The following is a 26,403-nucleotide window of genomic DNA, read 5'->3' on the forward strand; positions in this document are numbered from 1 at the left end:
TATTGTCTAGCTCTTTCCTTTTGATCGATTGTTTAGCCAGTTCCTTATCACACACAACCTTCTCCTCATCAAACAGCACTGATTCGGCTATTCTAGTAACAATATGAACAGTATTAGCGCCTACCTTTGGATCTCGTTGAACTTCCAACTCTGTTTGCTTGCTCGTTGACTCCTCCATAACTTCCTTCTCAAGATTACTAGCGTCACTTTCCTCCGTTACAGTTTGTTTATTTCCCTTTGTCTTAACTGAAGCGGCGACATCGCTTGTGCTCGGTTGTTCCACCACGTTAGCAGTCGTCTCAGCTGACTTTACCCTCTCCGGGCACGAACGAATCAGATGGCCTACAGTTCCGCACCCGTAGCACTTCATCAACTCTGATGTTGCATGTATGGTGTAATCATAACCATCAATCTTAAACTTAAACACCAAGTTCAACTCCTCATCATTATTTTTAAGCACCATAAGTACCTGCCTCCTGAAAGACATAACGTGTTTTAAATGAGGAGATTTACAACTCATGGGGACCAGTTTAATCGGAGATACTAGTTGTCCGTATCTCTGTAACTCTTTAGCCAAAACTTCATTTTTTAGAAAAGGAGGAACATTAGAGATGATGATCTTTTTAGCAGGATTCACTAGAGAGAGAACAGGTACAAAAGTACCTTGAATTACAACTCCATTCTCAATTAACTGATTTGCTTTATCTATTTCATCCAAAAAAATCACAACAGCGCTGTTCATCCTCGAAGCAGATTTAATACTTCCATAACCGACCTCTTTACCGACCGCTAAACTACAATCCTCTACCGAACAACCGGCCGGCGGAGACAGCTTAATAGCGTGCCGACGCGTGAGCTTAAACAAACCGAGCTGATCGCCCGCAGCCATGCTGCAGCCGCTGCTCCGCAAACAACTCACAATCACCTACACTAAATATCAAAACAAACAAACAAAAGAAAATAAAAAAAAACTAAAAAGAAAAAGATAGAAAAGATAGAAAAACTCACTCACGCTACCACGCTCACCACGCTCAGTCTCACCATCCACTCAGAGAGAGAGAGAGAGAGGGAGAGAGAGCTATCAAATGAATTCATTACTGCAATTCATCCCATAGGTTCCAAAGGGAAACGAGCGCAGTGCATTTGGAATAAACAATCAGATGAAACCAATTATGGTAGAGAAATAGGACCTCAATCAAGAATAAGTGTAACATCTTTGGTTGTGAGACAGTGAGAGGAGTGTGTATGTTTGTGAGAGAGCGAGAGAGAGAGAGAGAGAGAGAGAGAGAGTGGAGTCCAGCGCCCTCCGGGCATTTGGTGAAGGAAGCGCGTAACTCGGGAGCGCATCAGCGGGATTGTAGCAGCGTCTCTCGGGCGCATCATGATGCGCAGACACTCGAAATCCTCCCCAGGATCAAATGCTCGACAAAATGATGACCATCCGGACTAAATGATCGTCAGGCTGACTCTTTTGGGGGTCTGGAATTATATTTTAGTTTATCTGGGGGATGTTTATTCTGAGAACTCATACCTGAGAAGGGACTAGAAGACTTTAAAATGCTGCCTAGATGGGTCGAAGCCTCTTCAGAAAAGGTGAGGACTAAAAGAAAAAAACATCGCTTAGAGAGTAAAGACACACAGAACTCGCAGTGTTTCCAAATTAATTTCCAAATTTAATTAATTGCGCTCTTGCGAGAAACTTCTTGTATAATAGCCGTTATATCTGGTACTCCTAAATTACATTTGAACAATTCTCTTATAAGTAGGTTAAAAACAACAGTAACACGAAAAAAAAAAATGCCGATACATTAACTGAATATTTTAGACATGGCATTTGGTGAATATTTACGGGTTGGCATTTGGTGCTTGTAGCTATATTTTGCAGTTCATGACTGTATTGCATGTCATTTACTCTGTTAATGCTAATATATCAGTCTACACTGACTACTAAAATCTGCTGTGTACCTTATAATATACTGAACACATTTTTTTTTAAAGGTGGAAAAATGGAAAGCTACATGATAAATTACAGTTAACAAAATTGGCCTCAATATATAAACCATGACTAATAAATATGCATTGATAAGGCTCAGCCTCAGTTACCTACACAAACCCAATACGCCATCAGAGCACACATACTCATATCCATCCTTTTCACTTCCAAAAGAAAGAAAAAATACAGTAAAATTACATATAATTCAAATATATTTGTTAACGTATTGGATACCTTGCATTTAACCAGTTTACAGGTTATGTAGTATGAATTTTAAAAATAGCACAATATTTTATAGAGAACACAAATTCTCTCACAAATAGGGAGAGAAAGAGGTAAAGCAGAACATTTCATAAGTGTGTTTATAGCAGTAAGATGTCAAGCACTTCCATGTGTGCATAACCACACCACTGCTCAGCTCAGCTGTCTGCACTTGAGGCGTTTTCTAAGAGTAATTCAATGAGCAAAACCTGAACACCATTGTATAACGATAGTTGAAATCCTGGATCAGTGTAGCCGACTAGTAAGTAAAGGCTGGAGTAAAAACTATTGTATTGGACCTTGGTTTGTTAAATCAAAATATAGAATAATAAAAATCCTAAGATAATTTTTCCTCTGCTGAGATATACAGCAACAGACTATGAAAGCACAATTTTTTTTCGCAAAGGAATGTACACTTTAAGAATAGAATAGAATAGAATAGAATAGAATAGAATTTTTATATTTATACAGCAAGGCCAGTGGAAACTGTAAGTACAGCGATGCAATCTACATAGTCTAGACAATACAATATAGTGCAAAAGCAATATAGAACAATACTACAAAATACAGTACACAAACTGCAGACAGTTAATAGATGGTGAGGAATAAGTAAGGACATGTGAGGCCTCGATGAAGACTGGGATATTAAGATGCATTTATGTTCAAAATGGCTACAACAAAATTAATTTGTGAAATCTGCACATCCAATAGCAATATTCAAGCCATCAGGCTGACATTCATTACATCTTGTAACCTGACATGATTACATAACTTGTAACCTTTATTCTCTACAATGTAAAATGTCCAATGATCCAACCCATAATTGATCTGTCCAAAGTCTGTGCCTGAAGGAGAGATGCTAGTGTCTTATTGACTATATCATATGTTGTGCATCATGGACAGAGCCGTGTTCAAACTCATTCGCCCTTCACTGATTTGATAGAGCAGTTCTCACTGTCCCCAGATTCAGAATCATTATTACTGAGATGAGAACTCTGTGCCAGAGCATTGGAGAACAGACCTGTCCATCATCGTGGCGTTTGACAGATTAAACACCTCAGTGCCCTTTACATGTCTGAGAGCTCAGAGATGCTGATGTCGCCAGTCACCACTCTCTCCTCGCAGTGTCCTGCTTTTTTGCTTGCTGCTCTTTCTTTCTTTTTCTTAATATGTAAATTTAATTTAAATCCATTTTATAAAAGCAGACAGTTCAAACTCTAAATTATGATTGAATGTGCCATGTTTACACATTCAATGTTATTGTTAATGCAGTAAGTTGCCATGTTACTTGGCAACCGTAAACAGCCTACAGTGAAGATAATGCAATATATTAGATTCTTAGAAGAAGAATAGTTCTCCTATTAGAATAACTTATTGTTATTGAACAATAAAGATTGAAATGTCTTTCATTATAGAGCTGTTGCAATAATCCACTTGAATCTGTTATAATAATTTTGCCACAGGTAAGGGGGTTGGGTATGCTAAAATAACTGTAAATTCAAGTGGATTAGTATTGCTTATGTTTCAGTGGATGCTAAGGACCACTGCAGTAAACTTATTTCACAAGGATGCTATTAAACCTGCATATTGTTGTGATAAACAGAAAAATATTTTTTATTTCGGAAATAAAAACATGTATATAGTTTTGACATTGAAATAACATCTCTCATCTATTTTTGTTTTCTGTTACAATAGCTAAGTGGCTCAAAATGCTACTTGTGAGGAACATCGTGCCTTACGAGAATCGTCCAGCTGTGACGAGAGAGGAGGTCGTCTTCGATGAGTCCTCCATACTTGCTGCTCCGGCCCTCACACTTTGAAATCGTCCCTCACTAAACTCAGAGTGACAATGTGATGAGCTCTGCTATCATTTCCAGCCCAAGCATGGATGGAGGGATGAGAGGGAGTCGCACGAGTTAATGAGACTATTGCTCTTGTGTTGGGGAGCTTAGGACAGGCAATTACAGGAGGATTACCCAGCGACTTCAACATCGCATACTCTCCACCGAGGCGAGCTTCGAGATCAGCTAAGAACTCCAGTGTGGTGGATTTTTTTATTTTATTTTTTTCACCCTTTTTAATTACGTGCACTGTTGTTACTGTCAGAAAGTTTGCAAAGTTTTACAAAATGGAGGTACAGATCCGAATGTGGAATAAAGACCTGCCTACTTTGATCAGCCCGTGGATACCAATACTTCTGGGCCTTCACATGCATTTCTCCTGGGCCACAACCTGTCCGGAGGAGTGCCGGTGTGACAGGACTTTTGTTTACTGCAATGAGAGGAGTCTAACGTCAGTGCCTCTGGGGTTAGGAGAGGGTTATAAGACCCTCTACTTCCACAACAATCAAATCAACAATGCTGGATTTCCTCTGGAAATGCACAATGTTGCCTCTGTGGAGACGGTGTATCTCTATGGAAACCAGCTTGACGAATTCCCTGTCAATCTTCCCAAAAATGTGCGGGTGCTCCACCTGCAGGAGAATAACATTCAGACGGTGTCCCAGGCCGCCTTGGCACAGCTGCTACACCTGGAGGAGCTCTATCTGGATGACAACTCCATCTCCACCGTGGGTGTGGAGGAAGGGGCCTTTAGGGAGGCCATCAGTCTCAAGACCCTTTTCCTTACCAAGAACCACCTGAGCAGCGTCCCCATCGGGCTGCCCGAGGAGCTGAGAGAGCTACGGCTGGACGAGAACCGTATCGCATTTATAGCCGAGGACGCGTTTGAGAACGTGACGGGCCTCGAGCTCCTCCTTCTGGATGGGAACTTGCTCACGGACGAGGGCATCACCCCCGGGGCTCTCCAGACCCTCGTTAATCTCAAAACCTTGTCGTTGGCGCGTAACTCCCTCACGGTTCCTCCTCCTAATCTGCCAGCCGAGTTTCTAGTCAAGCTCAATTTGCAGGATAATCAGATGAATGAGATTCCTTTGACGGCCTTTCACGGCCTCCATCGCTTGGAGAGACTGGATATTTCAAACAACCAGCTGCAGTCTCTCACACAGGGGGTCTTTGACAGCCTCCACGGTCTGAGACAGCTCACTGTTCGAAACAACCTTTGGCTCTGTGACTGCAACATTAAATGGGTCATACTGTGGTTAAAGTCCCTGCCAGCTACCCTCAATGTCCGTGGCTTCATGTGCCAGAAACCAGAGAGGGTACGTGGCATGGTAATCAGAGAGCTAACCCTGGAGCTCATCCAGTGTCCTCACAGCACCGCCACAGTCCCACAGCCCACACTGCTCTCTTCCTCCACCGCTGAGTCAGCCACTCAAACGGCTTTCACACCCGCACGCTCCCGGCCTACACTCAACCCTCCACCTCTGACGCTTCCACCGCCGACTGGAGGCAAAGATGGGGAGCAGAGGACGAGCAACCCAGTCGGCCCGATGCAGGAATCGCTGCGAGTTTCCTTTGCGGTGCTAAACGGTTCGTGCATTCAGGTAAGCTGGTTGTCAACATTCACCGTCACGGCCTATAAGGTGACCTGGGTCAAGCTGGGTCACAGTTTGATAACCGGCCCCATGCAGGAGTCACTCGTGCAGGGCGAACATGAGGGAATCACACTGACGACCCTGGAGCCCAAATCCACCTATCGTATTTGTGTGGATCCACTGAACGTGTTCAATAATTACCACCCGGGAGACGATACAATTTGCTCAGAGGTGACGACAAAGTCTGCTTCCTTTCACTCCGGCGATAACACCACTGGGCCCGAGCAGGCGACCCAGCAGGACCCCAGCTCACCTTTCCTGCTGGCTGGCCTGATTGGCGGGGCGGTGCTTGTGGTCCTGGTGGTTCTGTTGAGCGTATTCTGCTGGCACATGCACAAGAAGGGAAGGTCAGAGTCGTCAAAATGGAAATACAGTCGGGGCAGAAGAAAAGACGACTACTGCGAAGCGGGGACTAAAAAGGATAACTCAATTCTAGAAATGACTGAAACTAGCTTTCAGATAGTTTCTTTGAATAACGAACAGCTGCTAAAGGGGGACTTTCAGATTCAGCCGATTTACACCCCTAATGGGGGTGTTGGATTCACAGACTCTCAAAGGAGAAACAATAGCACAGCGTACTGCAAAAACAGTGTTCCAGACTCTGAGACATGCCATAAATGATGATTTTAAACAGATAATGTCCTTTGTATTTAGTTCTGACTCTTAAACGCACTGTATTTCAAAAGACAGACTGTATAATATGTAATTTATATTCTGAACAATATCGCCTTCCTTTTTTATCGCTTAGTAAAACTAAAATGATTTATGAATATTTAGTTTCTATGTTGTATTACTACAATCCAAGCTCATGAAGATATAGTAAGTGGATCTTAGCAATCAGCAATCTTTAAGCACAAATCAATGTCAAGTGCCCCGTTCTTTTACACTATATATTTGTAAAAGTAGGAAATGAAGAAAGGGATGGAAGGTGTGTGGGTTTTTTTAAAGAGAAGGAATGAGGAACAGTGAACAGTTCTCATCAGCACCACAAGGTGGCGTCTGTTCTCATCTCCACTATTAATTTGAGACCTCAAGCGATACTCTTTGAGCCAGCATTTCACATCTTTACTTAACAGTTCAGTTCACAAGGACTGAACGCAGACAGTTCCTGCCAAACAGCTGGGAACAAACCTTGGTCGATGCAGGACTAGAATTATATTGTGAAATTCAGCATCAGGGCTGATTTCCTTCTCTGTCCTCCTGTACAGAGACATAAAATGTCCTAACTGCTTTCTCAAACTGCAGCAGATCTGCTTCGATGAGCAAAATATCTTCACCATAGAATATCTAAACAGTATTTAGTGCAGTATTCAACATTTGCATACAAATTGCATTCATGCTAGAGGAGGCTACATTTCTGGCATTTTCTTGAGTGCTGCATTAATTTTAGTTAGAAGATAGTTATGAATACAGTTAAGTCATCAGGTTTCATGTCCACTTTAATTGACAGATTTTAAGAATCTGCTCGTTGTTTTACACATTTAAATCATATGGAAAATAACTGAATCTTGCTTAAGGTTTTTAAAGGCTGGTTTTCTTGTTAGTTTACAGTTAAACACCTAAAATGAATGTTCGTGGAACATTAGAATTTGGTTCTAAAAAACAAACAAACAAATGAAACCATGCACAACCTTAAGGGAACATTCTGTGCTTGCTAGGAAATACATGTGCCTGCATTCTAAAAACTTCAACTTAACTGTTAAAAGCTGGAATTATGGTTTTACTAATCAGAACTAAAAGTACGTGTATATATATATGTCCTTTGAAATTCACATGTGCCCTACAAATGTTTTGACATTTTCCTCAAATTAACATAACACAGTAAGGTAGAGTTTGTTATTTGTTTCCCTGTCTTAGCCGCACATCCAGTACACTCCCCAGCAGCAAGTGAAGATTGCAGCATTATTATGGCTTTGAAATGAGATCTTCTCAGAGCTCTGAGCAGGTGTCAATGAGCCATAGCACAGCAATAAACAAGACTCTAGAGTTAATACCACCACTGACCAGTTTTACAACATTTCTTCGCCTCATCTGGCCCGTTTTCCACATCCAAACCCTTCTCCGTAAATATGTGATGCATGCGCTCAGTCTCTTTATATCATGGCTAAAGTGCTTATAACATTTATGATATGCATGTATGAAGTGATTTACAAGTACTCATAACTCACATTCTGCTTGGCTCATTGATGCGTGTGATTGATCAGCAATGTTCTAAAACATGTCTACCTTTGTTTACAACATAGGTAGCACTTACAATAAGGTTAAATTCATTAACATAAGTTAATGTATTAATTATCATGAATTAACAATAAACAGGAATTTATAACATTTATTAAATGAAGGATAAATGGTAATTTGTAAATATGTTCATAGTTAATGTTATTTATTAAATGTAAATTCATACTTTTCATAAATTCATAAATTCAACTTGAAATGTCAAAAGTATTGTTCATTGTCCGTTTGTCATAACTAGAGTCATTTTTTTATTATTATATAATTTGCTCTGTATATTTTCCAAAAGCTTTGAGTAAGTAAAAAAAAAAACAATATACAAAATAATGTTAGCAACAAGACAAACGACAATATTACAATAAGCATTAATATTAATGCACAGTCATCTGAGGTCATTTTTACTACAAATGATAACTGAGACACTAGAAGTTGGTAGTTGCATTTGTACAAAGCAAGCGATAGTGAGTCTGCGGTGTGATATGACAGATGTGGAAGCACCGTTTGTGGTAACAGAGTTGCCATAGTAAATATTTGGAAATATCGTACCCACGAATACTGCAATTGACCAATCAGATTCAAGTATCCGAGAGCCATGCAATTAAAATAGTTAACAAAATGAAGCTCATCATACAGTGTTACCTAAAAAATAACATCAAGCAAGCATACTGAAACAATTTTTTCCTAGATATTCATGGAAAATCAAATATCATTCTATCTTTCTTTCTCACTAAAAGGGTCTACAATTACATCATATATGGATAGAACTAGGTTATTTTTTGATGGATTGCATCATTAGTTTGACTTCACAGTATCTGAGTAGTGCAATTTTGTGGCTCATAATTTACATGCATAAATAACACAATAAACTCACACCCGGAGCTCCTCAGCATGACCTTTCACTCCCATCAGGCAGTGTGTGTGCGAGACAGTAATTAGCCATTAAATCGGTACATCTGGGCCCTCCAGCTGTGTGGTCAACTCTAAATGAGCTAGAGAATAAACCATAATTCTTTACCTCTCGCTGTCCCACTGCAGAGACCCAGAGAAAAGCCAGGAGCGGTGCACTGCTTTATGAGTTCAGACGCTGGGTTCAGAGCAGCACCCATTTGTAACCATAAACAAATATTGGACAGAACCATCTGACTGCACGCTTCATTACAATCAATTCATACATCAATTCCATTATTATTGCCAGTGTCCATACGCCCATCTCAGAAAGCTATTCTCTTCACTGCAGGCTGGTGGGGTTTTTATTTTTATTATTATTTATTTATTATATATTTTTTTGTAGATTTTCTGTAATGGAAAAACTCACACATAGTCATTCCTGGTTAAGATGATTTGACAGTGGCATAGTGTGGATTACAACAACATCAGCAAAAATTATTTTAAAAAGCAAAAATCAATTTGCAAATTTTAAAATAGTTTTCAAAATATGCCCACAAGAGCATCAAAATGTTGTCTAAAACCCTAAACTGGTTGTAAAAATGATGATAATACTTTAACAACTTTAATTTTATTATTAAAACGTGTCTATTATCTATGAAAGCGCCTTTATATATATATATATATATATATATATATATATATATATATATATATATATAAAGAAATGGGCTTCACAATTATGCTTTTAAATTCCTCCAAAAACTGGCCAGAATGTTTTTTTCTTTTTAGATCTCCTGTGGTGGAAGAACTTATTTAAACCAGGAATAAATATAGATATGTTTGACAACACTTGTGGCATAATGTGGATTACAAAAAACAAATTAATCTTAAAAAAAAAGCACATATCAATCTGTAAATATTAAAATTCTCATGGTTTCCAAAGTATACCCACACAAGATGTAAACAAAAACATAATGGCAAAATCCTAAAATGTCTGTAAAAATTATGAAAACATTTTAACAACTTTAATTTTTAATTAATTAAAACTTGTGTATTATTTATGCAAGTGCCTTACTTTTCTACTTTTCAGTGCCTCACAATTTTTTAAATTCTTCAAAAAAATTGGCCTGGATCTTTTTCTTTGTTTTTTTGTGGTAAACAACATTATGCCACAAATTCTGTCAGTTGAGTTTAATTTGTATTGAATCTAGAATATTGCTTAGTAAGTTTATGACCTCTGGTGTTATCGGAGGTCATTTACCAACGTGATTTCTCCAAGATGGACATGTATTGAGGGATGCTGTGATGGCAGATGGATGTGGATGGCAGCCTGGGATATTAATTTCAGCATGCCGGAGGGTTTTAGCGGACCTGATCTGTCACAATGGGCCTGAGCTGCACCCTAAGGTGAAAGAAACAGTTGGGTGTGTAGGAATGAATTGAATAAACACAGCGTAACGCGAGCCAATAGTGGAAACCAAGTCAGCTGAACAAATTACCCACCTACCCTATTGTGCAAAGCTGTGCAGCATCAAAAGAACCAAAATGCAGTCCATAAATGTTTCCTATCTGCTTCACAAGCCACCACGACTTTGAGTAGTGTCGTACTTCTGCAGTAAGGATTTGTGTGTCTATAGTACAGCTTGTGAATAACAAGCAAAGTTAAAAATAAGTGATCATAACTACAGGCCAGACTTCAACAGCAATATGTGCTTATATTGACAGGTTTCACACGTATTGGTATAATTGCTGGTTTCCCGAGTTAGACCTCTGATCGTTACATCTGATTCACAGGGGGGTCATGGAATTCATTGTTTGCCTTTAATAATGGAGGAAGCCATATTCAAACACATATTCTACATGGAACAGTGGTATAAATTATTAAAAAAGGAAGTGGATTGTTAACGAAAAATGCAATTATATTCAAAGGTTTAGGTATCATTAGCAATGAACAAACATTTATTAAATAATAAGTATTAATGAATATACATTTATATTTATTAATTAATCATAATTATAAGCATAATAATAAAACAGTAAAACTCAAAAAGCAAGGCATCAAAACCCCACAGGGATTTTAAGAGTCTTTTAGAGCTATCAGCATTTACAAAACAATAAATTAACAACAATGAGATGGTTTCAATACAGTTTTTCCTTCATTTGTCTTCTTGAGCCCGAATGAAGCAATTTATTGTTTTGCATAGTGAGCGTTTCAAATAACACCATAATTTGGTTGTGTAAAATTGCATTTACAATTATTTAAAGGATTAAGCTTTTGTTTAAGAGCCAATATAAATGGAATTAACTGGTATTTACTGCATAATCCAGACTAATAACAAATGAACTGTTTACTCCAGTCAACTGTGGTTACAAATTAAAACGTTAATGCATCATAAAATGTGAAAAAGAACTGCTGTTTTACAACTTTTAGGTTTTCTATGGAAATTACATACCACATATGACATAATGACCAAATCAAAGGACAATTTGTTGGACGTTCTCGATCTTTCAGAATCTCAGTTACAAATAATGATGTCTAAGAGCGCCAACTAAATTATGCAACAGGGGTGCATAGTTGCCTGCAGGCAGAGCATCACCTGGATGAATAGCTGGACTGATCTTCTCCTAATGTGCACCGCACAGCATTTGCTCTCTTCATTAGACAGCCCTGTTTGACAGATCTGCAAGAAAATTACATATTTCTGATTGATTTGATACTTATCTGCCATGTTATTACTGGGTATATTGATGATGGGCCTCTTTTGCCTGTATGACCTGCTGTATGAACTCAAACATGCATGACTATAAGACTCATGCATGAACTCGTGTGCACTATCATTCTCGTATTTCATTTATGATTTTTATGGGCAGTGGTGGACAAAAAATGCACTATGTCCTTATGCAATTATCAATAATTAAATTTCCCTCCAACTGGCTTGCGAGGCAAATATTAGACACAAAAATCTTTCCAACAATTTATGTTACAAATTCTTGCCTGAACACAATAATCAAGCAATGAAAGCTGATGGGGTGCATTGTGTCTACAATAGAACTGCAGGCAGTCTAGCAGCAGTAGGATGTGTTCATCCATTTGCCCAGAGCTCACGTATAATTATCTTATTCATCTTCCCCAGGCCAGTTGCAAAAATCTATTGAAAGATGTTCGATTAAGTTTCCTGTAGTAGAAAAATGTGACTATGGTATCTTCTCTGGTTATCACTGCATAAGCTTCTGTCTTATATTTGTGGATATAGTTTAGAAGTGTGCACTCTAGTGTCTGTAATGCCAAGACCTCCTGAAATGTCAGTGCAAATGCAACATTTAAACAAGCAGAGGCATACATGAATTAAGGACAAAATAACTATTTGTGTGCATATTTTCATGAAATAAATCAACTGAGAGTGACAAATTATAAACAAGGCAATGGCAAAAAATTACAATTAATATTATTGTTCAAATATTATTTCACATACTAATTGTTATATACATTTATATAAAGTTAGTTACAAATATTAGTCATTAATATATATAATACTTTTCATAAGAACTATACAAACACATAAACATTTCAGTATTATAGTAAATAAACAAATATACATATATAATACTAATAACCGATAGACGGCCCCGGCCCAATTTAAACCCTGTATATATATATATATATATATATATGTATATTTATGTCAGCAGATAGACACAGGACTCAGAGGTAAGTGCAATACAATCAACCGGTTTATTAAGTAGTAGCAGAGGGGAATGGGATGAGCAGAATGTCTAGGTCATCAGGCAGGGAATGGGAATGTCTCTAGGGCTTATCTGAGTGTGAATGTCCTTTTTCCTTTTCCAGGGTATCCGGAGGTAACAGCGGAACGTGGAGATGGTGGAACACTGGAGCAACTGGTAAGTGGGTCAGGTTAGTCAACATGGAATGTTTGAGACCAGACAGTGAGTGAACGGGAGGAGTGCAGGGATATAGTGCTGCTGATTTGTGCTGACAGGTGGCGGTGATCAGAAATCAGGGGATTGGGATCTGGTGAGTGTCGTTGGTGGAGACGTCGGTGACTCTCTGCCAGTACCCCCTCCTCCAGGGGCAGCTCCTGACACCCTATTACGGCGACGGGGTCAGCCACGGCCTCTGGGTGCGGAACGGTCAGGGTGGTTCTGGTGAAACTCGGCCAGAAGAAAGGGATCCAGCACATCGTCCCGGGCCACCCAGGATCTTTCCTCCGGCCCGTATCCCTCCCAGTCAATAAGATATTCCAAGCGACTACCCTGTCACTGAGAGTCCAAGATGTCCTGCACTCTGTAGACTAGGGGCTACTCGATGATCTCGGGAGGAGGAGGTACTGAAGGCTCGTCGGGTTCTGTGACAGAGAGAGAGACAGGCTTGAGGAGTGAGACATGGAATGCTGGATGGATACAATACTGTGCAGGGAGTTGGAGAGGGAAGGTGACCTCATTAATCTGCTTCTCTATGGTAAAGGGACCAATATAGTGGGGACTCAGCTTCCAGCAGGGCAGGCGGAGACGCAGATCGCAGGTGGAAAGCCAGACCTTATCTCTAGGACGATAGACGGGGTGGAAGACCGATGGACATTTGCATAGGTCTTGTGTCTCCGCACTGCCTGCTGGAGTTGGACATGAGCTGAGTCCCAAACTCTCCCGCTCACTCGGAACCAGTGGTCGACAGCCGGAACGTCGGAGGGCTCTTCTGTCCAGGGAAACAGAGGGGGTTGGTAGCCAAGTATGCACTGGAAAGGGGTGGTGGTTTGCTTGAGGGAATTTTGTGCATACTCAGCCCACGGGAGGAAGCGTTTCCAGCTGTGCTGGTTGTCATGACAGTAGGCCTGGAGATATCTCCCAATCTCCTGAATCTTCCGCTCAGTCTGGCCATTAGTCTGGGGGTGATACCCTGAGGAGAGACTGATAATGACATCGAGGAGTTTGAAGAAAGCCTTCCAGACATGGGAGACAAATTGTGGCCCACCGTCGGAGATGTCATCTTCCGGGATGCCGAAGGTGTGGAAGAGATTATGGAAGAGGGCCTCTGCCGTTTCGAGGGCTGTGGGTAAACCCTGGAGGGGAATTAACTTGCAGGCTTTGGAGAATCTGTCAACTGCAATGAGTATGCAGGTATAACCTTTTGACTTGGGGATATCTGTGATGAAGTCGACTTCGACGTGGGACCATGGGTGATATGGAATGGGTAATGGGACTAATTTTCTGGCTGGTAAGTGATGTGGGGTCTTGGAGATGGCGCAGACTGAGCATCCACGAACGTACTGGGAGACATCCCGGGCAATACTGGGCCACCAGAACCGAGCTTGGAGGAGCAAGAGAGTACGCTGGCTGCCTGGGTTTCCAGAGCCCGGGGAAGCATGCAGGGAGCCCAGAAGGGAAGTCCTCAAGGAAGTGGGCATGTAGGTTTTGCCCTCTGGGCCTCCCAGCAGAGCGGGTTCGGTGATGGAGGCGATGTGGATCTGTTCATCCAGGGCCCAACGGATGGGGCTCACAAGGATGGCTGGAGGGAGTATGGGTTCAAGTGTGGAGGGTTCGTTGGGGGCATGGATACGTGAGAGGGAATCTGCCTTGACATTCTTATCTCCGGGTCGATACGTGATGGAAAACTGGAATCGGGTGAAGAGGTCCCAGCGAGCCTGCCGGTGGTTTAACCTGTTAACCTTCGCCCCCCCCCCCATTTGGGGCCTCACAGGTGAAAATAACCTACCTAAATTAAAACGGTAACAGTTCCTGACAAAGTGTGCTACACAAACAAATTAGGTATCTTTGGAAAGAAGACACTCTAGGCTTTACTATCCATCATCCAGAGTTGATAATGCTCAAAAAGATAAAAAGTTATAGACACTGACGTGCCTTGAAAAATGTTTTTCCACACTGAATTTTTTTTTTTTATTTCATATACAAATACATGTAATAAGTCCTGGAGCAATCCAGAAAAGTAATGGCTTGAAAGCCACGTGTCTCATGAGTTTATATTTCAAATTTGAAGACGATACCATGAAAAATGAGATTCCTGCAATATTTTTTCTGAAAATATTTATAGTCCCCCCAGCCCCTCTGTTTGAGGAAAAATAACCACCAGAATTGAAGTATTGCAGAATTATACAAACTATTTTAGTCATTATACATATTCATGACATGGTCATACAGTCAGTAATCACACGCTGATGTGCTTCCATACAGATGATAATCATACAGATGGGCCATATAATCAATAATAGCTGATCATTGAATCGCAATGATAGCCGTCATAGAGTCGGTAATAAACACGCTGATGTCCGTCCATACATATGATAATCATGCAGATACGGCCACATTCCCCACACACACATAAAAAATGTAGAAGAAAAAAAAAAAAATTTTTATGGATGAAGCAGATAGCTAAGTTACGGCCCGCTCAGATGACAGCTGCGTCACAGCATGCGTTACGCTTTCAGGAGAGAGTGCCAAATTCTAAATAAATTAAATAAACTATATTCCGCTTATCTGAGACTTTTTTTTCCGTGGACGGTCTCATTCTGTTTGTAAAACTGTATGCTACAGCACTGTGTTGTTTTTTTACCACCAAGATGATGTTTTTGAGCGTAATTTATTCCATAACGGACGCGAACAATAACTCTCCCGAAGAAATTAAATGTAAACAAAGGAATATTCATCCTTATTACAACGTTATTGTTTCATTGGACTAAAAGTGCTCGCTGGGATGTTGTTCTGTGGACCCTTACCTGTCTAACTAAACTGGGATTTCAGCAGTGGACGCGCTTGTGACTCGTTATTACAATGAATCTGGTACGTACTGCTTTTTTATTCTGCATGTTTTGATGGGTACTGCTTACACAAATGCAGCAAATACATTCCTTATAAGCTTTCCATCGAAAAACAGCGATCTGTCGTCGATGATTGAGGCTTAGACCTTCAGAATGATACATAGTTTGTCAAGATTAATGATATTCTTTCACGTTAAATTCATTCATAAACATTAAACTAGTGGGGAAAAAACACTTCAGTGCACCATCGCTCTGGCAAACGTTAACATGTTAACCTCTTAGCACTTCGGAGATATTCCAGGTTTTTGTGGTCAGTGATGACCGTAAAGGGGTGTTGGGCTCCGTCTATCCGTCTAGCCACTGTCTCCATTCCTCCAGTGCCAGTTTAATGGCGAGCAGCTTCCGATTTCCAATATCGTAGTTCTGCTCCACTGGGGAAAGCTTCCTGGAGAAGTAAGCGCAAGGGTGGAGTCGGGGAGGCTCTCTGTGGTATTGAGACAGCACTGCTCCCACACCGGTGGTGGAGGCATCGCCAGTTGGGGTGCGGGATGTGAGAGGATGGGAGCAGTCACTCACACTTCTCGAGCTTCAGGTAGAGATTGTGTTTCCGGAGTTGGCGTAGGACCTGCGTCACGTGATGGCGATATTCGGCCAGGTTCCGGGAGTAGATCAGGTAAACGATGACAAACTGGTGGAGGAACTCCCGGAACACCTCGTTCATAAACCCCTGAAAGACAGACGGGGAGTTGGAAAGAGGATATGGGAGCTTGAAAGTGTGATCATTGAGGGTCCGGTAGTCGATGCAGGGCCGCAAGCCTCCGTCCTTCTTGCCCACGAAGAAGAAGCTCGAAGCCACTAGAGAGGTGGAAGGATGAATGAACTGTTGTTGGAGAGCCTCCTTGATATAATTCTCCATCGCCTTGCGCTCTGGGATGGACAGGGGGTATACTCGACCCTTGGGGAGTATAGCTCCAGGCAGCAGGTCAATGGCACAATCCCATGGCCGGTGCAGTGGTAACTTCGTGGCTGCCTGTTTGCTGAACACATCCTGGAATGCCATGTAGTCAGATGGGATCGTCGGAACCTCACGAGGTCTCTCCACTAGGTTGGAAAGAACTTGGAGCTTCGGGTTACTAACCAGGGGTACAGGGACGTTGGAGAGACAGTTTTGGATGCAGGTATTACTCCATCGGAGGATCTCGCTGTGATCCCATCTGAATGTTGAGATCTATCTACGGTGGGTCCCTCCACTACCAGAAAGGAAATTCTCTCCTGATTAAGACAGCCTACTTGCAGAGTGATCGGCGGAGACCGGAACTTGATGTGCTCACGCCTGAGCGGTTTTCCCTGTATGGTCTCGATCTTCAGCTCGGCCGGTCTCTGGTGGGATAAATCAAGCTGTTTTATGAGGGCTTGTGAGATGAAATTGCCTGAGGATCCTGAGTCTATGAGGGCAGGTACTGAAATGAAATGACGTGGGGTGAGCAGTTGCACCGTTAGCAGTGGTAAGGTAGAGATAGCAGGCTCCAATTGGAGGGTACTCACCACAGGGCGTGGGGGACGAGAGGGGCACACCCGAATGAAATGCCCCAGAACTCCGCAGTAGAGGCACAGCCCCGTGGCGAGACGTCGAGCACTCTCAGTGCGTGAGAGGCGATTAGTATCCATTTGCATAGGTTCTGGTACCGGAGGACAGGCAGCTGGTGAGGACGGAGAATGAGTGGTTATGTCCGGCTGACAAGCCGTGAGACGTTGGGAGATCTTAACGGCCTTCTGCATAAAGCTCTCCAGACCGACAGTGTTATCATAGATGGCCATCTGGGCTTTGATCTGTGGATCCAAGCGCTGACGGTAAGCAGCGAGTAGCGCTGCCTCGTTCCATCTACACGATTCCACCAGAGTCCGGAACTGCAGGGTATAGTCACTGGCCGAAGAATCTCCCTGACAGAGGCGGATGAGTTGGTCAGCAATGGAGAGCTCAATGCAATGGTGGATAGGCCGAAGATCTCCTTGAAGTGGGAAGAGAAAGCATCGAAAGAGTTAATTATAGTGGTCTGTGAGCTCCAGAGAGCTCCAGATGGCTCGTGCCCAGAGCAATGCCTGTCGGGTTAGCAGGGAGATCAGGAAGGCAACTTTAGCCCGTTCGCTGGAAAAGTTATGGGATTGCATCTCTATGTAGAGTGAAACTTGGAGTAAAAAAACGGCGGGGTTCGGGAACTCCATCTCCGGTCGTCGGTTCTGGTCTGGTCTTCTGTCAGCAGATAGACACAGGACTCAGAGGTAAGTGCAATACAATCAACAGGTTTATTGAGTAGTAGCAGAGGGGAATGAGATGAGCAGAATGTCCAGGTCTGCAGGCGGGGAATGGGAATGTCTCTAGGGACTTATCTGAGTGTGAATGTCCTTTTTCCTATTCCAGGAGATCCGGAGGTAACAGTGGAGCGTGGAGACGGTGGAGAACTGGAGCAACATGGTCAACATGGAATGTTTGAGACCAGACAGTGAGTGAACGGGAGGAGTGCAGGGATATAGTGCTACTTATTAGTGCTGACAGGTGGCGGTGATCAGAAATCAGGGGATTGGAATCTGGTGAGTGTCGTTGGTGGAGACTGCGGTGACTGTGGTGACTCTCTGACAATATCACGTCCTAGAAAGTGAAAAAGAAGGAAATTATTAGTTTAGAGATACCATAGCATTTCTTTTGGTCCTGGTGATATAGAAATTATAATATGACATTATTGGAATCATTTTGTGCAGCCTTTATTTGCCAACATTAGATTAATATTTTATATGATTTATCTTAGATTATAATATAAAATATTAATTTAATGTTGGCAAATAAAGGCTGCACAAAATGATTCCAATAATGTCATATTATCAACTTCCTTCTTTTTCACTTTCTATGACCTGATATTGCAAAGGCAGATTGCTTTTTTATTACTAGGCTTTCATGCCTCTACTGATCTGCAATGACTGCCCACGCCCAATTCTGTCAATGCTAATGCTTAATGAGAAACCCATAAGGCAACATCTAAGAAGTAATTTGAATAAAATCAGTGTCAAATGAAGATATTGAGAAGCTCCAAGGCAACATTCCCACAAACCAACACCCCCCTGACCCTGAGATCCCCTTCCCCTGCCCACCGGTCCCTATCCATGTTATTACAGTTACTCCTTGGAGGGAAAACACTCTATTTATGAGAACTCAAATACACAGAGAGTTTCAACACTAAATTTCCCAACTAAAGTGAATGGTTGCCATGTTTCCATGTTTTGAGATTGCATTTTATTAAGGATTTTGTAAACAATGTCAGCTTGTGCCAGATAAAAATTTACTTTTGCATCTCTTATTTACAACCGGAAATGTTGGGATGTTTTTTAAATTTGAATAAAATTAAAACAAATTAACTTTCAAATCACATGAGCCAATAATTTATTCACAATAGAACATAGAGAAAAATGACACATGTATAAACAGAGACATTTTACAATTTTATCTACTAAATGAGCTCATTTCAAATGTGATGCCTGCTACAGGTCTCAAAAAAGTTGGCACAGGGGCAACAAAGGGCTGAAAAAGCAAGACATTTTGAAAAGATTCAGCTGGGAGAACATCTTGCAACTAATTAAGTTAATTGACATCAGGTCTGCAACATGATTAGCTATAAAAGGGCTGTCTTAGAGAGGCAGAGTCTCTCAGAGGTAAAGATGGGCAGAGGCTCTCCAATCTGAAAGAGTGTGTAAAAAGATTGTGAAATACTTTAAAAACAATGTTCCTCAACGTCAAATTGCAAAGGCTTTGCAAATCGCATCATCTACAGTGCATAACAGCATCAAAAGATTCAGAGAAACTGGAGGAATCTCAGTGCATAAGGGACAAGGCCGAAGACCTTTGTTGGATGCCCGTGTTCTTCGGGCCCTCAGACGACACTGAATCACTCACCGGCATGATTCTGTCATTGACATTACTAAATGGGCCCTGGAATACTTCCAGAAACCACTGTTGGTGAACACAATCCGCTGTGCCATCTGCACATGCCAACTAAAGCTCTATCATGCAAAAAGGAAGCCATATGTGAACATGGTCCAGAAGTGCCGTCGTGTCCTGTGAGCCAAGGCTCATTTAAAATGGACTGTTTCAAAGTGGAAAAGTGTTCTATGGTCAGACGAGTCCTAATTTGACATTCTTGTTGGAAGTCACGCCGTGCCCTCCAGGCTAAAGAGGAGGGAGACCTTTCAGCGTGTCATCAGCATTCAGTTCAAAAGCCAGCATCTCTGATGGTATGGGGGTGCATAAGTGCATACGGTATGGGCAGCTTACATGTTTTGGAAGGCACTATAAATGCTGACGTCTATTTCAGGAAACGCCTTGTGTATTTCAGCAGAACAATACAAAACCACATACTATTACAACAGCATGGCTTCGTAGTAGAAGAGTCCGGGTACTGAATTGGCCTGTCTGCAGTTCAGATCTTTCACCTATAAAGGACATTTGGCACATCATTAAATTAAAAATACGTCAAAGACGACCACAAACTCTTGAGCAGCTGGAAACCTATATCAGACAAGAATGGGACCAAATGCCAACACCAAAACTCCAGAAGAAAAGAAGAGGAGATGCTACACCATAGTAAACATGCCCCCATCCCAACTATTTTGAGACCTGTGGCAGGCATCAAATTTGAAATGAGCTCATTTTGTGCATAACATTTTAAAATTTCACAGTTTAAACATTTGTTTTGTAATCTATGTTAATCTATGTTCTATTGTGAATAAAATATTGGCTCATGTGATTTGAAATTCTTTTAGTTTTCATTTTATTCAAATTTGAAAAAAAATGTCCCACCATTTCTGGAATTCGGGTTGTAATACTATGATCAGTCATGAAAATAACTGATGCTATGTTATTAAGAAGGGACAACTGGACCATGTTAAACAGTCAAACCATTTTATGAATCAATTTGATGACATAACTGGTGCAGTGTGTAATTTCTGTACTACTAGTGGACCAAACAGAACTGAATGTATATAAATAAACGCATTATCTTCCATTAGTTGAACCAATGTTATTTTGGTCTGCAGACCATAATTTCACTGGAAATGCAGAAATTACACTCTGCACCTTTAATATTTTCTGTAGTATTTTTTACCTGCTCTCAGTGTGAGTGACTCAATTTGTTGTGACTCAACAACCCATTTCCTTAGGAGAGTCACCAATAACATGAGCTGTTGAGTACACTGAAGCTGAAATATACACTACTTCAAGTGGATTCAAGGATAGCTTTACACCCACATTTTTAAACCACAACTATAGTGAATTAAGAAAGCTGGGGATTAATCTAAATAATGGGAATTGATTGAAACTCAGCACCCAAACTGCTTGGGAAGAATTAAAGTGAGGATGTGTGACTGAAATGTAAAATGAGGGAGAAAGGAAAGCTAGAGGAAAACAGAACTTGATACAGAGAGAGACAGAGAGAGAGAGAGCAAGCAAATAATAGTCTATGCTGTGCAATCAAAGCTCATGATTAGTTGATCACAGACAAGTCCACAACTGTTGCACTGCAGCCAGTCTTGAAGCAAATGGTAACAATCAGTTACAACATTCAGTAATCAGTGGTGCTTAAAGAGCAAAAACTAAAGAAAAAAAATACACAAAAGGATTAGTTAAATTAATTAACCATGTCTGTGCTACACATTATATATTAATAACATTTATGTGAAAAACTATTTGTGTATACACACACACACATAAATGTTCTAAGATTTGGTAATAAAATCAGCAAGCTTAGTAACTAAACCTATTTAAGGATGGACTAGGCATACAAAAAGTGTCCAAATACATCTTGAGGCAACGTGTCAACTTCAAACAGTATGCAGTACAAAACATGGTAGACACAGCTCATGTTTGTGGATGTGGCTCTGGGCAACAAAAAGAGCAATTGTAATACTAAGCTGACCTTCCATGAATTTTTCAGAGAAAATATTAGATGTTACGAGCGAAAGAAATATCACAGTATTTTCTAGACAGGGATGTGGTGCTCAGCTGTGTGTGTTTGCTTTAAATGAAAAGTTGAGAAATATGTTTGTGTAATCTTCCCAATCGGATAACCGCTTACAGGGCCTTCAGAAACAGAAGAGCAGCTACATCTGAGCTCAGCTGTGTGATTTTAAAATGCATATGCAGCTTGTCACACTGCTAAAAAAATTTTTGTGTTTTACAGTAGTGCCAGTTCCTCATCTCGGCAAACTCAGAGTGTAATTTCACAGACAAATTCAGATGGATTCATTACAACAAAAAAAAGGGATTTTTGTGTAGACTATATAGCCTGAGCTTTTTTTTCATTTTGAGCTCCAGTTGGGACAAGTTGGACAGATTTTACACTCCCTGTTTTAGATTGTAGCTTTCATTCAGGATGAAAAATAGATGTCAGGTAAGCAATAGTTTATCTGAGCCCTAAAATATATCTATTTTTTGTTTTTTAAATACACGTTTTTAATAAGTAAGGGTGCACACATTTTGTGTTTGTGCACATCTAACATTATAGTCGATGTTTTCTAGAAAGTAGTCGATGTTTGTTTATCATGTGTCCTGGGCTTGACGGCGGTTGTGCCATTATTAATTCCACTGTGGTTAGTCTGCAAATACATTTGCAGTGGATTGCTCCAAAACACCTCGTTTGTGTAATGCAGTCTGCTTTCCTCAGGAACTCCTCGCCTGTGTCAGGATACGTTAGGCAGTAAATTGCTGGTTTTGTGTGTGGTAGCTGACCGGCCCCTCTGGGGTTTGTTTGGGTGGGAGGCTAGGCTTGTTGTCTCTTCCTAGGGTTATAGAAAACTAGGAAATAAACTAATGCACTACAATCAACAACCGCTTAACTGCCACCTACTGTATGTGCCCTGAATAATGGCTGCGTAGTCCAAAAAAAAAAAAGGTCTACCACAAAAAGTACACCATCATTCAAAAGTAAGTTTTTTCTCTCTCTGTATATATATAGTGTTTATAAATCATGCGATTAATCGTGATTAAAAAATTTAGACGTTGCCCAGCACTAATATATAGGCCTATATATATATATATATATATATATATATCTATATATATATATATATATATATATATATAATTAAGCCATTACTTCAGTTTCACATGACCTTTTCAAAATCGTGTTATGCTGAATAAACATTTTTTACTCTCAGTGTTGTCAATGCTGAAAACAGTTGTGCTGTTTAATATTTTTTGTGGATATTTTTTTTAAAGATTGCTTGATGAATAGAAGCTTCAAAATAACTATTTATTCGAAATCATTTTTTTTTACATAACATAATAAATGTATTTACTGTCATTTTGAACTATTTAATGCATTTTTGCTGAATAAATGTATGAATTTCTTTCCATAAATAAATAAACAAATAAATAAATCTCACCCTAAATTCTTGAATGCTAGTACATGTTAAAATAATCAGAACAATATAAATGAAAGGGGTAGTTTACTCCATAATAATAATAATAATAATAAAACCTCACCCTCATATCATTCCATATATCTGTATGCCTTTCTTTATTCTGTGGATCACAAAATTAAGATATTTTGAAGAATGTTTCAGACCATACATTGAAAATCAATGGGGTTTTAAAGCCACAACTGACTTATGTACAAAAAGACGGTTTTCAAAATATGCATAACTTCCACAGAAGAAAATAAGTCATATAGGTTTGGAATGACACAAGATTGAGTAAATGATGACAGAATTTCAGGAAATAATTTGTGGGTTTACCATCCCTTAACTCGGGTTTATCTTAAACTGTCAAGATTACAAATGTACGCAATATTGCTCAAAAATTTAAATTCCTATTCCAAGTAAACTGCTGCCAGACACTGCATTCAGAATCATCTTTGGCTAGCACATCAGCACAGAATAAAGGGCAGTTAAGGCTTTGTTTCATGTGGAACATTTGCCTGTGTGACACTTTTTGGCCACTCGTCTTATCTGGGCTTTGTGCAGCTGTGTTTGATTTTGCGAGAAATGATTGCCGTGTATAGAACAGGCAAGTGTCTGAACAGAACAGATAGGATGAGTCATCTACAGCTGACAGAGATGAACTTGTTTAAACCAAGAGGGTCGGAAAAAAAAACAAAAAAACAAAGAACTTAATTGGACCCACACAGACATATGTTCTTAATATAATAAGCTCAAAAAATCAGTTTTGTTTGTTTCCAAAGGTCTGAATAAAACTGAATATTCGATCAAAGCTTGTGATCAAATCCAAACATTAGTTCTCCATCCTATCTGTAGGAAAAGAAGCAACACTTCTGGCGAGATCTGTGGGTAAAACTGGAGCAACGTTCCCCACGTGAATAAGTGGCGGGGATTAACTAAGGAAAGAAAGAGAGACGTACCCTGGAGGTCGCACAGGAAATGAAAACACAATCTATAATAGCAATAAAAGTCAAAGTTTGTATGTTTGAGTGCCACATTGGGTCACACCTTTTCCTCCACCTGATTTCTTAGCATCTCACAACAGCATTTGAGTAGCCAAAGGTGTTGATTATTTATCGTGAACGTATTTGCAGTTATTACGCGATTGCTTTGAGATATGATTCACAGAATCAAATGTGTGCCAGCAGCATTGAATTACGCCACACACTTGAGCACTTGGCCATGAGAGATTAAAGTCTATTCAACGCAAAGATTCAACATGAGGGACAGCTTCTTTCGAGACGTGGCCTCCCTCTACTATGTATTTATCTGAATGCTTAGTACAACCAACATCTAGCTATCCGACAAGTACAGCATATTAAATTTGCATGGCAAATCCCAGCCTCAAGCATATCATAATCACATAAAAGCAAAATGAAATGTATTCAGACACTTAAAATGCAAAACATGGTCTTTCACAAACTTGCATTTGTAATTACCGTCGGATGATTGAAAAGTAATATTTCTTGCTTTCGTATTTAGTGTTATTAGTATTTTATCATTATTTCCTAAATCTGATATATCTACAACATATGAATATTCCACCCTGGACATTCGTTCTCAGGAAATGAAGAGCAAATATCTTCCTCCATCAAAGATGGTGGCATATAATTATACTAGCAGGCAGCAAAATTGACTTTTGCTTTCAGGACTCTTGGTCTTGTAAACTGTCATCTCTGAGTTAATTTCCCTGGAGTCTCCCCTTTACAAATTGTATGTCACTCTTTGCAGAATTGAAATGTAATGATGCTTAGAGGTACCTTCAACAGGCGATCGAACAATGGCTACATAGTCTGCTGTCTTTGAGGGCTCATTTTAGAATGGCAAAGGCAAAAGAGCTATTTCTTTATCGTTACCCTGCAGCAGATGTGAGGTGGTCGCATATGATTAATAATCAAGCCTGAATTTCTACTGGAGAGTGTAATAATCTAATAATCTAATCTAATCTAATACTGAAAACAAAGAGGTTTTTGAGGTGACAAGTGTATTGTATTTGTTATGGTGGACTTTTTTTTAATTGATACTTTTATTCAGCAAGGATACATTAAATTGAACTTTCTGAACTTTATATTTATCAAAAGAATCCTAATAAGAAATGTTTCTTGAGCACCAGATTAGCATATTAGAATGATTTCTGCAGGACCATGTGACACTGGAGGCAATTTATTCTGGTGATACAAAGCTGAAAAAATAAATAAATACATAAAATAAACTAAATAAGTAACTAACTAACTAACTAACTAAACATTTAAGACTTTTTTTTTCAAATATATAGTTTTGTGTTTTAAATCAAGGCAATTATTATTATTATAGTATTATCATCTAATTAATATTAGTGTATAATTAATATTAATTAGTAATTATAATTAATAATAACAGTGTTGCGGGTTAAAACCAACCACACACGATTCCGTTGAGTTTAGGAATGCAATGGCCAATCAGAGGCGTTCACATTAGTCATCGTTTACACATTGGAGTTTTGTTCTTTTTGTGCGCGCACGCTGACTGAATTCTGCTCACTCACAAATTCTCTCATCATAAACTACAAAGTGTACATTTACCTGTGATGTAAGTATAAGAGATGTATTCACCATACTGTGTAGATATCTTCACTGATTATAAAGGGGGTCAGTGATGATATTCTTTGATGATGTAAATGTTCTTTGATTGTTTCTGTAGCCTAGCTGTTGTTTGAATAACTGAGATATAAGCATTAGTAACTTACAATGTTTTCATTACATTTTTACCATGTTAAATACAAACTCAGTCATTTTTTGACATGATAATGTGTAGGCCTATAGATTACACGAGGCTCCTTTAAACCGTATGGAGTTCACTCAAGTAAATAATTAAATAATTTAGAACGATAATATTGTGTATGGACGATCTCACAGGCTGACGATATGGCAATGGATATCGCCCGATATATACATAATATATAACACACATAAAACACAGTAAGACTGTATATTAGATCCAAAAAAATAGCTATTATTGCCATATTATGGCTTTGTGTGAGGAACAGACCATAGGCTAAATAAATACATTTCAACCTTAAATGTTTATAATTGGGTAAAGTAATGCATAAAAATTAAATATGTAAACCACATGTAACAATAAAAGCAGATTTACATGTTTGCAATTGAGAAGCTGGAAAATAAAAACAGTTGGTTAACAAAAGTATTGGTTGATTGGTTGGTTTCTTGCCATATTGTGCATAATATAAATTATGCAGAAAGACAAAGACTTGATTTTTCAGTTCT

At 39.8% G+C, this 26,403-nt stretch overlaps 1 protein-coding gene and 1 pseudogene across 2 annotated transcripts in view; both read left to right on the plus strand.

Moving 5' to 3' along the window:
- Positions 1–4,382: 4,382 nt before the first annotated feature.
- LOC306886008 (leucine-rich repeat transmembrane protein FLRT2-like) lies at positions 4,383–6,371 on the plus strand (the record flags this gene model as incomplete). The annotated part of the gene is made up of 1 exon (XM_079442859.1): positions 4,383–6,371. One exon carries the CDS (start codon positions 4,383–4,385, stop codon positions 6,369–6,371), a length of 1,989 nt encoding a protein of 662 aa, XP_079298985.1.
- Positions 6,372–13,834: 7,463 nt separating this feature from the next.
- LOC306886753 (galactocerebrosidase-like) overlaps positions 13,835–26,403 on the plus strand; it is a 62,946-nt pseudogene continuing 50,377 nt past the window's right edge. The window contains exons 1-2 of the transcript in view: positions 13,835–13,889; positions 18,078–18,131. The product of the transcript in view is annotated as a galactocerebrosidase-like (transcript). The remainder of the gene's footprint in view (positions 13,890–18,077; positions 18,132–26,403) is intronic.

This window comes from Barbus barbus, assembly GCF_936440315.1.
Source record: "Barbus barbus genome assembly, chromosome: 20".
In the NCBI taxonomy this organism is placed as follows: Eukaryota; Metazoa; Chordata; class Actinopteri; order Cypriniformes; family Cyprinidae; genus Barbus; species Barbus barbus.